The following is a 12,170-nucleotide window of genomic DNA, read 5'->3' as shown; positions in this document are numbered from 1 at the left end:
CAATAAGTCACATGACTGGACAAATCAGTAAATCCTCTCTCTCCCCCTCCTTCCCTTTGTCTCTTCTTTCTCGCCTGCCTGGTTCGCCCATTCATCTCCTCCCCTTTCTCCTGCCCTCTTCCCTCAGAGGAAGCACTTAAGTACATTCCCTAGCCCCAATATCATGTTAAACTTTATGTTAGGGTCATAGGTAGCTCATAATTTTTATATAATTTTTATGGACGTGGGTTTACCTCAGCAAAAATCAATGCTATAATTTGATGCGACTGGGACTATTCCAAGCCCGTGTGTATGAAGCCAAGTCAAAACAGATGTCCGCATAAAAGAATTAAAAGATCGCTAGAAAGGGTGTAATACATTCTTCATTGCTAAGGGTTTGAGGGGCATTTGGCAGCTCCTCACTCAGCCAATAATGGTTTCTAGAACTTTTCCTCCTTAAGTCTGACCCCACTAGAGACATTTGGGGTTCTGTACACATCTAAAAGTTGAAGACTGATGTTTGGCACTTGAGAAACAAGAGCAAAGGAAAGCAATGAAGAAAAGGAAGCGAGGAAGAACGGTGTCAAAGCAAAAGACCAAACCAAGCAAAAGCAAACCAAGCAGCCTGGGTAAAAATGTAATCGAAGCCTCTGGTTTGTGGCATCTAGTCTCCTCTACAAGCCGCGTGGGGCGTCTGGTGGTAGCTAGGCAACGCGTTGCCGTGGTAACTGCGGACGCGCAGAGGGCTCTGGACTTCGCCCTTAGGTACTGGGCTTTTTGAGGCCAAGGGTCCAGAGATCTCGCGAGAGTGGCCACGCCGGTCCGTGGGGCGCCGTAGGGCCCGGCAGCAGGGATGGCTGCTCCGCGTGGGGTGCCGCCGCTGCGGGTGCTGGAGGAGGCGCTTGGCATTGACTTGACGCCTGGGGGCGATGCGCCAGAGCCGGTGGCCGCCGAGGGCGCCTACTACCTGGAGCGTATCCTTCTGGTGACTGACGGGGGGCCTGCGCAGGGGCTCCCTCTGGGGGCGCTTGGGAGCTGCCCCACCTCATGCAGCGACCTGGGAGGCCCAGGTGGAGCCCTCATCACCCCAGCGTGTGGCAGCCGCCCACTGAAGCCGTTCTAGGAGTGTAGGTTCATCTGTGGCCCTAAGCATAGGGAAGCCTTCCAGGACCGAGGTCTGTGGCATTGAGGGCTGTTGTTGACATCAAGGTGCCTCAAGGAAATGATTCAGTTCTCTGATTTAGTGGTTGTCCTTAAAAAAAAAATCCTCAGAATACCTTCGCAATAACTTCCGTCGTTAAGAGAGATTAAGGGACACCTGTGCCTCTGGGCTTTAAAGAATGAAGCCCAGACTGCACCCAGGGTCTTGCACCGGGTCCGATTGTGCAGTCCTGAATAATTTGCCCCTGTAGGGCTGGCTGCCTTCTTAGGTAGTTTTGGTTTTGGCTGTTTAGTGATAGCACTGATTAAATAACGGTCTCCTCCCCCACAACTGGGCTACTAAATGTTGATGGAAAGAGATGACAAATGTTTGGAAGAAAGCAACAGATCATGAGCAGTTCCGATTGAAAGTTCTAGAAAATTTGAATAATTTTATGCATATAATTAGATACACTTATATTTGTAAAGCCTTAGATTTGTAAGGCAGTGTTTGTAAGAGCCATATAACGCTTTTCTTTAAGCAGATAAAAGAAAGATGGTTATCCATAAAGATGTCAAAGACAGTAAAAATCTCCCTGAATTCATTTGTAGTTATAATCCCTTGTGTCTTAATTCAAGATCAAATAGACCCAGCAGTGATCCATCTTGTGAGCTTAGTAGGCTTAGCTACATATCCATATTTAGGGAGCCACACAGAAGTGAGTAAAAGTGTTAAAGAAGTCTAGATCTTGAAATCAATTTGAGTAAAACATGTGGGTGCCTTAGTGTTTTAATTGAGTCTTCATAACCTGTTTCCATAGCTCAAACAGGTTACTTGCTCAAGAATGTTCCATTGAAATTAAAAAAATAATAATTCAAGTTGTAATTTCTGAATTCATCTGCACCAAGTGTAAGGTTTTTCCAGTGTCTTTGTTAGTGAATTCCAACAAAACATAACATTTTTGTTGACATGAAAATGATTTCTCTATACATAGTTTAGTTATTAACATGAGACTAATAGTTTGATAACATTTTGAAGACGTGTAAAATAAATACAGGATTCTTATACAGTGAAACTTTAAACAAGAAAGTCAGAGTTATGAAATTTATCAGAAGAGCACTGAATTAAAACTGCAACGTGCTCAAATTTATGCACCCATCTTATTTTAATTAACATTTTTTCATACAGTATATTTTGATCATATTTATCTACTTCCCCAACTTCTTCCAGATCCTGCCAACCTCCCTCTCCACCCAGTGTTTTGGTTTCCACAGAAATAAAAGCAAAAATAAGAAAACCCACAAAAAGTAAATAACAGCAACTCCCCCCCCCCCAAAAACTCAAAAAAGTAAAACAAAACAAAACAAAACAAAAGACCAATATGACAAAAAAAAAAAAAAACCAAACCGCCAAAAACAAAATGTCTACAACGATACCTTTGAATTAAGTTCATGTTTTACAGCTACTCCATGCCATTAGGCCTGATCTGATATCTGATTTCTGTAGGGAACACACCCTGAGCAGAGCCAAAGAAACACACTTTGGCCCTGCAACCAGAACCAAAGAAATGTACCCTGACCCTAAAACCAGTGCCAAAGGAACACACTTTGTCCCTGTAATCAGAGTCAGTGAAAGAAATGCACCCTGGCCCTAAAATTGGAGCTAAAAGGCTAAAAAGGATCAGTGAAAGAAACACACTTTGGCCCTGAAACCAGAGCCAAATCTGACCTTAATCCTGTGCAGAAAAGTAACCAATCCTCAAGCAGAGCTCTAGCCAATCTGAGCTCAGCACTAAAATCTGACCAATCCTTACCCTGGAAAAACTTCCCTGCCCCCGAGAATCCCTGTATAAACCCTGTGTATGTTCAGCTTGGCTGGTCCAGCTGCCTTCCAATAAACCCCTTCGGATGAGCTTTGGGTGAAGATCTTCTTTTGTAGAGGCAACAGAGCAGAGGCGACCCTGGGCAGAGCAGAGCGAGCAGGGAGAGCAGGGCTGTAACCCTTGCCTGGGAGACTTTCCCTTGGCAGAGCAGAGTTGTTACATTCTGCACTCTGCTCCGCTCTCCACTCTCCTGGAGCAGAGCTGAACTATAGCAACTTTGCCTGAGAAACCTCCTGCGGAGCAAAACTGCTACACTGGGCAGAACATCCCCAGCTGGAAGACCCTGTCTTGCTGGAGCAGAGCCAATACTTTGGGGAAGCCTTTCCCTGAGGCTGGGCTGTAAGCAGCTAAGTTTACTGCAACCTGTGGTGGTCCTTGGCTCCCAAGCTCCAGGATACCTTTCCACCTGAGCTGTGTAACACTCAGTATTCTGTGACTCCCGAGTGCCAGAATACCTGACTCCTGTTCCACCCTGTCCTGACTCATCCCGAAACGCTTACAATTTCTCCCAGTGAAACCACTGAAGAAAACAGTTCTTTCTCTTGCCAACCTGTGCTCAATTGTAGATAACTTCTTTGTTAGGGTTGGGACCCTAAGTCTACTTTTCCCTCCCCATCTGACTTAAAGCTGTAAGGTCTTGTGTGGCCTGCCACACTCTTTGTGAGTTCCTATGTTACACACAGATCTTACAAAAATGCTGCAAGTCACAGTTGTAAATGTAAACAAATCTAATTTTCAGGGTTTTATTATCAAATTTGTTAATTATGTAGCTTCTATGTTTTTCTTCCATCTCTTCAAGGTTGACTGATCACTGTTTCATGTTTCAACTGAAGGATAGCCAGGGGACAGCAAAGTCAAACATTTAACTAGTCGATTTTACTATATTCAGTGCTCAGGGAAGAGGTTTAGTCATGGGAGAGGCTTTAACTATTAGTCAAAATGAATTTTGAGGATTAATTGTGAATGCCAATTATCTTTGTATCCCTCGGCTCTCTTCATGTGCATAATTAGGAATTGACAGTATAATGTTATTTGACATTGTTTTGGAAGGCAATTATGATAGTTGCCGAAGTGAGACACCCTGGATTTAAAGTCTATAGCTCTCAGGCTCCTTCAGAGGCTAAATAGAAATTATAGTATGCATAAGTGAAACAGCTCCAGTGTCCTTTACCGTGCATATATGTATAATTATTTTTAATGTCCTGTATTTTGCCCAGATTTCCCTATAGTTCATGTCATACTCCTGGTACTAGATAATGACATACCTGCATTTAAAAAGGCTTTTGGAAGAGATGTAGTTGAATTCTCCAGGAAATCATCTGCTACACTTCTTAAGTATCCAGACACAGGGAACATGTGCAGACTAACGTGGCTCAGACCTGACACATAAGCAAGACTCATCATTAGTGTCATAATTTCATTTGTTGTGCTAGATAATTTATATCAGCTTGATACAAGCTAAAGTCATCTGAGAGGATTTTTTATATAAGACTGACCTGTGGGGAAAAAAAGACTGGTTGATGGGAGAGGGTCCAACCCATTGTGAGGGGGCCATGCCTGAGCTGGCGTTTCTGGGTTCTATAGGAAACCAGGTTGAGCAAGCATGTTAAGGAAGCTAGTAAACAAGACCACTCTATGATCGCTTGCATCCGTCACCTCTCCATGGCCTCTGCGTCAGCTCTTGCCTTCCAGTTGCCACCCTGTTTGCGTTCCTGTCCTGACTTCCCTAGATGATGAACGAGATGTGTAAATGTAAGCTTAAGAAACCCTTTCTCTCCAATTTAATTTTTGGTAATGTATTTGATCCCAGCAATAGAAACCCTAACTAAGACAGTTGTCAATTTGGCATACATGGAAAGAGGGAACCTCAGCTGAAGAATTTTCTAGATCAGTTGACCTGTGGCCATGTCTGTAGGATTTATGGGTCATTTTCTTGATTGCTACTTGATGCAGACAGGCCCATCCCACTGTGGGTGCTGCTAATCCTAGGCCTGCAGGACTGTCCTGGTTAAGAAAGAGAAGCAAGCCTGTAAGCAGTGTTCCCCCATGGTTTCTGTGTCCTGCCCCTTCTGTCAGTTGACTGCAACCTATAAGTCAAATAAAACTTTTCCTCCCCCAACCAAAAGGTTAGTGCTTCCATTAATATGGGTCTCAGTGTGTTTGTTATGGCTTGGGGAAAGTGTGCAGGAGAAAGACCCTAAGGCTGTGGCAACCCTTCCTGATACCTGTTGGTTGTTAGCAGTGACTCTTGTTTCTCCCATGAAGGGCTTCACAATGGAATTGCTTATGTGTTTTGAACTTTCTCAAGGTATGCTGGCAGCAGACCTGATGTGGCTCTTTGCAGCCACCACAGCATTTAGAAATCTAGTCAAGGAGTACATGAATTCCTCATAGAACTTCTTGCTAGGAAAACACTTGCAATATTATAAAATATGCTTAGCCAAGTAGTTGTCTACTGAACTCGGACAGAAAGACTGGTGGTGGTTTTCGGTGATATTTTTTGAAGTGACAGTTTGGTGGCACTTCAGTCTTAGTAGAGACTAAGGACTGCCTAATAAGGCGTGGCTGTTAAGGAGTTCCCAGTTTCAATTGTCAGAGTCAGGCTGGGAGGAGTTTGTACTAAGCAAGCTAAAAGTTAATTGATTTTGGTGTTGCTTGTCTATACCAAAGCTGTTTCCAAGGAAGGAAAATAATATGCACACTCCAGGAAAGAGAAGCGTTGAAGACCTATCTTCCCCTCCTAACTCCACTCCTTAATGGACGTTTAACTATTTTGTCCTTCTGTGTATTCCAGCAGTAAGAATGGATTAAGTTGTGCAGATAGATGAGTTTGCTGCCTGCTCTAAGGTTCCCACTATCCCAGGAGCAGTTTCTCATGGCTGGGTGAAATTAAAGGGGGGCTTTGCATCATTTTCAGATCTGAATGCAGATCCAGTGTGTACAGCTGTAAAGCTGAGGCTTGCAGACCCACCCTGGAACAAGGCTGTATCTTTAGATGATGTCCTATCTAAGATGTCTGTAGTCTATGCAGTGCCTCACTGTTGGGGAAAGTCACATTCACTGGTGACTTTCACTTAAGTGACGATTCTATCATTGTTGCTTTTTATTATAGTTTATTGTTTTCTTTTTAATATTTTGTTGTTTTGTGAAAGAATGTCAACTGAGTAACTGGCTAGTCTAATGGCTTTACAGGCTACTCTGTCCTTCCTTTCATTGATTTCTTCCTTACTTTCCTTAAAAATTCCTCTACACTACATCTTTTCTAAGTTTTTTTTTGTTCTTGCTTTTGTTTTTGGAGACAGGGTTTCTCTGTAACTTTTGGAGCCTGTCCTGGAACTTGCTCTGTAGACCAGGCTGGCCTTGAACTCGCAGAGATCCACCTGCCTCTGCCTCCCAAATGCTGGGATTAAAGGTGTGTGCCAGCACTGCCCAGACTGTTTCTAAATTTTTAAATGGCATGCTCTGAAATTTTTATAACTATAAAATACTTTTGTGAAACAATAAATTGCTATTTACTCAATCCTTGTACTTTCAGTTACCATCAGAAAGCTTGTGTTTAGATGCTAGACCTTCTTTCACATATTCAAATAAAAATGTTTAACCTAACTGTAGACTCTAGATCAACAGTCGTGTTACTAAATCCAGAATGCTTAATATTACATGCATTAATACCATGGGCTATTTAAAGAGAACAACTATAGTTTATGTTAGCTTTAATGAATCACACATGAATCTTTAAATGATGAGTTTAATGCAGTCAATCCAAGTGTGCTCTGAGTTTCTTTATGGCAAACAAGCTTCCAAGATGCTACAGGTCTGAAGACTATAATTGGAGCAGCAAACTTATAGACAAATATCTTGACTCAGGGCCATTACATTTTCAGATACTGCCGGGCATGCTGGCACATGCCCACAATCCCAGCCCTTAGAGTTCTGAATAAAGAAGGGGGGATTGGCAGTTCCAGGCCAGCTGAAACTGCATAGTGAGGCTCTGTTTCAGAAACAAAACAAAACAAAATGTTCAGAGAGAAGAATAGTGTATATATATATATTTCTCAACCAGCTTTATTTTGGCTCTAAGAGAGGGAAGTTGACAGTGATATTTGCTATTTAGAGTACCTTTCCAGTTTGGTAAATAAGATGTTAATGAGGGAGGATCCAGGCTAGATTTTTTTTATTGTTTCTGTGAACACTGAATCTGAGAAGATGGCAAGGATTACACAGTGACTTCTGTCTACAGCTCTGGGAAATCATGGAAAGCCTAATTAGCAATGTCTCATTCTGGTTCTCTCTAAAGATGCTGCTGGCGGGAAACAGTGTGGCAGTGGCAGGGTCTTGTAAGTGAAGAAGTTTTTTAATTGCTCATGACTGCAAATTATTCATTGATCCATTTGCATAGGAACATACTTGTAACCAATTCAGGCTGTCATTTCTGTTGTTAGTCCAGTTGAAATGTCCCTCAGAGGCATGTGGTCATTCATCAAGTTGTGGTCTTGTGATAGTGTCAGTGTTCCATGGCACTTCCAATCCATGCATTATAAATATTGGCTTGTCTTCTAATGGGGTCCCCGATATTAGGAACTAGGGCTGACTCTCCTACTTTAGAGACTAGCATATGCATTTAGAGACTAGCAATGGTGACTAAATATCAGGGAGTGTTTGACACTGTAAAATTCTGACTTCCCTGAATTCCTCCTAGAAATGTGAAGATGTGGCTGAGTGGGAGCTGCAGCTGTAGGATATAGGATGTGGCTGCAAGTGGAAGATGCCATGGATGTAGGCAGGAGGGAACACCCATAGAAAGGACAAGAGCAAGAACAGGCTAGAGAATGAGGTTCTGCAGACGCGAGGGCACAGAAAGGCAGGAGCTAGAGCCGAAGGCAATAGAAGAAGTGGAAAATGAGATTTGTATCTCAAGTGCAACATGACTATTATTATAGTCTTTGGAAGAGTATTGGACAGAGAACTGGTAGAAACATTTGAACTGCTCAGAGCCAGCTTGGCACAGTTAAAACAATTTTGAGCCTAAATACTCACTTATTTTTCCCATTGGAAAACAGCTCTACATGGGAATCACGAAGAACTCAATTGTATTAATTAATTGTGTATGGGTGTTCCGAGCACACGGTCTCTCCTGAGAGGCGGTCACAGGTGAGAAAGTTGCTCAGTGAAAGTGGGAGCAGAGTAAAGTTATTTTTTTCCTTTCAGACAATTATCCATGACTTACCCTTTTTCACTCTTGCAAGATTGCTCTACAGAAAAATGTTTCCTCATTTTTTTTTTGTTTTACAGGTGATGCTCCCTCAGATTCTTCTTCATTTCTCAGGCTATCCCAAGGGTCAGAGGGATCAGTATCTGAATACAGTGCCTTCTCTTTATGAGAACCTCTGAGGCTTTGGAAGCAGAACACACCTTCGTGTGCTGGGCAGGGTTATCTGTTCTCATTGGAAGGATCAGGAGTTGGTTCTGGCTACAAACCCATCTTTACCCCAAGCACTGGGGAGGTTAGAGTTGAGCCTGTGGCTTCAAGTTTAAGCCTTTGAGATCTTCAGTGTGTACTGCACTGCTGAGTATTTCTGTTTCCCTTTCTCCTCCAATTTTCACATTCACCAAGTTCTGTGTTTCCAGTGGCATGCCCATTTGTAAGTTTCCATAGAATCATTTAATATTAGCTTGTGCATTTGGCCATGTGTTGCTAGATATCCAGACAATAGCTGCTTGCAAATATCCACATCACAGTAGAGCTGCTTTTTCAAGACCACTACACCCCCACATTAGGGATGAGTTGCTCTGGGAAGGTCTTCTGTACAGATCTTGTTGTGGACACTTAAAGATGTCAGTCAAAGAGCGTAGCTGCTCCTCTTTTGGCTTCTTTGTTTTGTATTTGGTCTTTCTTCTTACTAATTCTTTGGCCTTGGTTAAATTAATGATCAGCTTTATAGCCTCTAGCTGTTTTACACTTCTTTTTCCTCTGTGGTCTTCAAATTGAGCTATTTAAATGATTTTGTTCAGCTCTTGGTAAGGCGCCACTGAGATTTGGAAAACAAATATGTGAGTTCATTACCTAGGATATTGAAAACAAATTTTATATTTATAAAATCTAAGATGTTAACAAGGCCTATTATTGTGTCAATGTAGAAATAGCATGATATGACAGAAAATTATTGGCATTGAACTCAGGAAACTTTTCTTTGTCACTTATAGCCATGTGATTCACTAGGAAATCTCTTAATTTATATTTCTCAATTTTTCATCTCAAATATGACTGTGACATTTAATCTCAATGGGTCATTTTGAAAGTAAACATTGCGGTAGTCCATGGGAAACACTTCCATGCTTTATGAAATGGTATTTTTCATGTACCCTGTTTTTTTTAATTGTGAGAAAGCAATATGTACCTCATGATTAAAAGTTATTGCCTAGAACTTTTGCTGGATAGGACTACCAATGCTCTGAGGGCAAATCACATTTTCATCTCTATATCACCATGCTAACACCCCACCTGTCCTATCTATTCCTCAAATAGACGGTGTGTGATCATTTGTCATTTTTAAAGTGGGAAAGTGACATTATTTTCTGGAGACTGAGTGGACTTTACCTTCTGCATCTGTCAGACAAAATAAGTGCTTTCTTCTGTAAGTTGCCTTGGTCATGGTGTTTTGTCACAATGACAGAAAAGTAACTAATACAATATATTTGCCTCATATAGTTACATTTTAAAAATGCTTGATGTAGTTAGCATGCACAATAATTTGTTTCACTATGATATTAAACATGCCATTTTAGACTCCTCTATTGAAAACTCTCTATTTAGTTCTGCAGCCATATCATATATCTTGTTTCATAATCCATGTTGTATAACTCTCTCTTGTTCCATCATCCTTCTCCCCACTAGTCTCCCTCATACTAGCTACTTTGGTATCATATACATATAAATATATTGGTGTAATATATATGTAGATATCTCATATGACAGAAAGCATGCAGCATTTGTCCTTTGGAGTCTCTTGTACTTAATATGGTGATCTTCAGTTTCATTTTCCTACAAATGACATATTTTTTTCTTCTTTATAGCGGAACAGAATTCCACTGTGCATGTATATGAGCCATGCTTTCTTTTTCAGTTCATGTTTAATGGACATCTAAGCTGCTCCTGTATTTTGGCTGTTGTAGACAGAGATGCAGTGAACATAGAACCACATAGGCATTTCTGTGTATGCAAACTTTGGTCACTTTGGGGATATGTGGTCAGATGGATTATGTGTTAGCTCCAATTTTCCTTTCTTTGAGGAACACTTCATTTAGTGTAGTGAAACAACTGAAAATCTATGCCCTTTGAGAATGTCAAGTATATGAGTCAATATTGTCACTTGGCCACCATGATGTTGTGCACTAGGCCTCCAGAACTTGCTCCCTTCATAATTGGAAATGTCATCTCTTTCATCAACATCTCCCTATTTTCTTCACCCCAAACCTGTGGTGGCTACCTTCTACTGTCTGTTTCTTTCAGTTGAACCACTTGTTGCTTTCAGATATAAGTGAGATCCTATATGTTTCTGATTTCGTTTTGCTTGATTTACTGTCTTTCAGATTCATCTACACTGTTAGAAGCAGTGCTTGCTTACTGTTCTTTTAAGTCATATTTTATTGGAAGTTTGTTATGCAGTAGTATATAATAAGCACAGATTTTGGTAACTGAGGTGCTAACCTAAGAAATGTTTCTGAATTATCAGAGTGGCTATGGAACTTGGGATAACACAAATATTCAAAGTACTTTAAGTTGGGGAAGGAAAAGTTAACTTAAAGATATGTCTACCAGCAGGTTGGTGTTTCCTAAGAAACAGCTGGCAAGGCGTTATAGGAGAAGGAAGAAAATCCTATTGCAAATTGTTTTGCAGCAATAGATAGCTAACACAAGCAGCCATGTTGCTTCTTGGATTATTTAATGTGGATACATCGAAGTTATGAAACAGATTGCAAGCATGCACTGTTTTGTAGTTGTTTTATGTTTGAAATAGCAATTTTTAAGCCTAATTACTTTTCATCATATTGTTGGGTGAGACACTCATGCTTGACCACAGAATATTGACTGTTTGGCAAGGAACTGGTATCTGGGGATTGGTCATAGGTGAATTAGGGTTAATTGTCTTATGTAAGTGATAGGAATAGGCAGACAATGAAGAATGACGGGCCATCATGGAACTGAGCATTAAGAATGTATTTAGAACCTTAGAATCCCATGAGAGACAAGTGGTAAACACTTGCCCAGCACAGGAATCCATGAAGACTGTGGAAAGCCTGTGCAACATCACAAAGCCTGAAATCTGGGGCTGATTCACAACTCTGGTCCAAGGTCTTTAAAGTTCTATTTTTGATTTTTGGCTTGCAAAATGGAGATAATAGTTCCATATTCATAGCAGGATGTGAAATAAATGTCCTAGTACATGGGAAGTAGGTAGATATGTGCCTAGTTCTTATAAAATACTGGGTATTATCTATTCTTGCTGTAAATAACAGAACTTGTCATATGTATGCTAACACTTTGTACATAATACAGTTAATACAATCAACAGCAAAGTAAAAGTAATCTCATCTTTGATTTTAATAATCACTACAATATATTCACAGTAGTTTAGAATGTCAATTCAGATTAATTCTTAAAAAGTGAGCAACCAACCAACTGAAAAAATCATGTACCTGAGGCTATTATGATCATTAATTATGTTAGGTTAAAATTTAAATTTGTTAGTAGAGTAATAAAGATTTAAAGATCTCACAGCAGCACTTCAAGAACTCGTTGTTTGAATCACTTTTTGTAATTTAATATTTTGTATATTCATAAAATAATGAATTATGATTGCTCTGTTAGTTTATATATGCTAAAAATTAGAGAAACTTTGCTATAAGTAGAAGTTAGAAGCCTAGATATAATCAAAAGTAGAGATTTAAGTTTTTTTTCATGAAAACATCTAAATGGCCCCATTAGACAATCGGCAGATAAGACTCCTGCTGGCAGGCCACTCTTACCTCTCTTCTCCCCCTGACCCTATAACTTAGTAGTCCCATTCTGCCCCAAAACTCAACTATCCCCACAGCATCAAGAGCGTCTAGAGGCATAGACACCATCTGCACCTGTTGGACAAAGAACTCCCCCCTGACAGACACCAC

At 40.7% G+C, this 12,170-nt stretch overlaps 1 protein-coding gene across 6 annotated transcripts in view; it reads left to right on the top strand.

Annotated features, from left to right (window-relative positions):
• Nucleotides 1–723: 723 nt before the first annotated feature.
• The window catches only part of Spag16 (sperm associated antigen 16), an 809,062-nt gene continuing 797,615 nt past the window's right edge, over nucleotides 724–12,170 (top strand). For 2 of the 6 annotated variants that reach the window (XM_040753383.1, XM_040753384.1), the window contains exon 1: nucleotides 732–953. In XM_040753383.1, the coding sequence (XP_040609317.1) occupies nucleotides 833–953 (121 nt within the window). In that variant the 5' untranslated portion in view covers nucleotides 732–832. Of the gene's footprint in view, nucleotides 954–12,170 lie in introns of all 6 variants that reach the window. The other 4 variants (XM_013113657.3, XM_013113656.3, XM_040753382.1 and 1 more) reach the window with 4 other exon arrangements.

The sequence above is a fragment of the Mesocricetus auratus genome, unplaced genomic scaffold (genome assembly GCF_017639785.1).
Source record: "Mesocricetus auratus isolate SY011 unplaced genomic scaffold, BCM_Maur_2.0 Super-Scaffold_100010, whole genome shotgun sequence".
NCBI lineage: Eukaryota > Metazoa > Chordata > Mammalia > Rodentia > Cricetidae > Mesocricetus > Mesocricetus auratus.
This window is presented reverse-complemented; position numbering and strand designations above follow the sequence as displayed.